The 2,313-nt window shown below is 35.5% G+C and overlaps 1 protein-coding gene across 1 annotated transcript; it reads right to left on the bottom strand.

Moving 5' to 3' along the window:
* Positions 1-5: 5 nt before the first annotated feature.
* On the bottom strand, positions 6-2,309 carry LOC105459732 (xanthine dehydrogenase/oxidase-like; the record flags this gene model as incomplete). Its single annotated transcript, XM_011705974.1, has 4 exons — positions 6-403; positions 746-1,045; positions 1,409-1,592; positions 1,820-2,309. Coding segments are annotated over 4 exons (1,372 nt in total), but the record flags the coding sequence as incomplete, so codon positions are not given.
* Between the last annotated feature and the right edge of the window lie 4 nt (positions 2,310-2,313).

Below are 2,313 nucleotides of genomic sequence, written 5' to 3'. Positions count from 1 at the left end.
ATGCGTCACACAAACCGAACCGTCGCGAGCGCAGACCGACACTACCACGTTAAATTGTCCTACAAATATCATTGGAAACCTCATTGTCACCAGGGCGATGCCCTTTTTCTTCCAACGATTCTGTTCATTGAACGTTTGAACGGCTTGCTTTCGCATCTCGTAATCGGCTGATTTCGACAAATCTTTTATCATGGTTTCTAATGCGATTTTATCTTCTTCTTTCATATTTAACAATCTGACCTGTACCGGATCCTTTTTTGTCACTTTCGCAATGTGCTCCATTATATTCTCTATCATACCTAATGCTTCTACAGTTCCTGGCGCACGAGCGTATGTGTTTGACGCTATATCAGTTCGTACGTCGAATCCATTGAACGTCCAATTATCGGTTGTATAACAAGCGCTGATGAAAAAACGAGTATAAATCAATTAATAATTTAAGGTTAGTTGTGAGAGTTTTCAAATTTGGTTTAGGCATTTTAAGAAAATTATTTTATTAATCTACGTAATTCTATTTAACTTAATATCATAATATTTCTTCTTTTATTGACTTTGATTTTAAACAAAATTGGATAAAAATTATAAATTATTTTAATATTTTTCCTTGCTTAAAAAAATTTGTATTTAATTTTGAAGTGTTATGCAGAATTCAATAGACAAGTATTAATATTTGACAAGTGTACTAATATTTTACTAATAATATATTCTCGTTACAGATTGTTTATATATTTTTATACATGCGTACTTTTGCATGAACGAAACCACTCTGTCAGCTTGTTGCACCTCGTTGAAACTGGAACCGCAGTTGCCCCAATGTTTCAAGTTGAGATACTGGATAACTCCCTCATTATCCACTCCGATCTCATATTCTTGCCGTGTAGAACATCTCTTGCCCACAGATTGCATATTGTCCTCTATCGTCATAACGAATCGCGCTGGACGATTCAGTTTGTGACATACCAGCGCGCAAGCACATGAGACTTGCACGTTGCGTACCAATTTCCCTCCGTATCCACCGCCAAGTCGTCTGACAAACACATTGATGCTAGAAAAGTTTAATTCACGTAATTAATGTCAATTTGATTTAGAATGCATTTTTTTGAACGTGTTTTAATTTATTTTTTTTATTAGAAAAATAAAAATGTCTACTTTGGTTTCCATTTTATATTAAATACGTATAATTAATTTCAGTTTTTATCTTAAGTAATCTTTTTTGTTGTTTTAATGATTTCGTCTTGTAGATTAATATTGTATTGATTGTAAACACGGAAATGTATGTAGATTACAATAGCTTAATATTTTGTGATGAAAATATGAACATCACATGTATGAGAAAATTGAATTAATGATATAATTATTTTAACATAGTTGAGAGATTAACTTCGAAATTAATAGATTAATGCGTTACCTATTATTCTTAACATTGAGACAAGTTGCGATTGATACTTGAATCAAATCCATCCATTGCGTCGATGGGTAGACGTTCATTCCATCCTCCACAGGAACGCTCACGCAGGATTGAGTTTCCATGGTATAGTGGTATTGGCCACCGAATTGTAAGACGTCCTTTATTACATATTTAGTATTATTTCCTGTAAAATATAGAAAACTTCTATATTTCATTATATTAATTTTTCTTATTTCTTATTAATTTCAATTAATAACAGTTACTTGTTCTATTTCGAAAATTTGCAAACACGTAGCTTATATCTCATTTCTTTCTAGAAATTCAGAGTTATTTTTGCTTCTATTTTTTTTTAAATAATTGTAATCGATGGGATAATTTCAATATATAAATGCCTTCTTTATCAATTTTTACCTTTTGCTTTCGCCGGAACGTTCGCGCCCTGTCTGATTCTAGTATTGTCCTGCGTGGCAAGTGCATCCTCGATGCTTATCACCGGCTTCGTTTGCAGAGATCCGCTATATTTAATTTTCACCAATTTCGCGGCCTCGTTTGCCAAATTATGCGTTTCGGCGACGATTACTCCAACTGGCTGGCCGGCATGCTGAACATCCCTTTCGACGAACAGCAACTCGTCGTTTGGCAACAAAAACAACTTGCTGTCGGCTGAGATGCACAAATTCTTGCCGGGTATGTCCTTGGCGCTGAAAAACGCCACTACACCCTTCACAGCAAGTGCCTTGCTCGCATCTATACTGTCGATCATGCCGTTACCGACTTTCGTGAGGACGAAAGCGCAAAATACTTCTCTAGGATAAGGAGGCAGATCATTGCAATATTGGGCTTCGCCCGATGTCTGCTTAATGGCATCTAATTTCGGCATGGGCTTATTCACTGGCCACAGTGTT

This window comes from Wasmannia auropunctata, unplaced genomic scaffold (assembly GCF_000956235.1).
Source record: "Wasmannia auropunctata unplaced genomic scaffold, wasmannia.A_1.0 LD334056.1, whole genome shotgun sequence".
Lineage (NCBI taxonomy): Eukaryota > Metazoa > Arthropoda > Insecta > Hymenoptera > Formicidae > Wasmannia > Wasmannia auropunctata.
The sequence above is the reverse complement of the archived record's forward strand: the minus strand, read 5'-3'. Positions and strand labels throughout refer to the sequence as shown.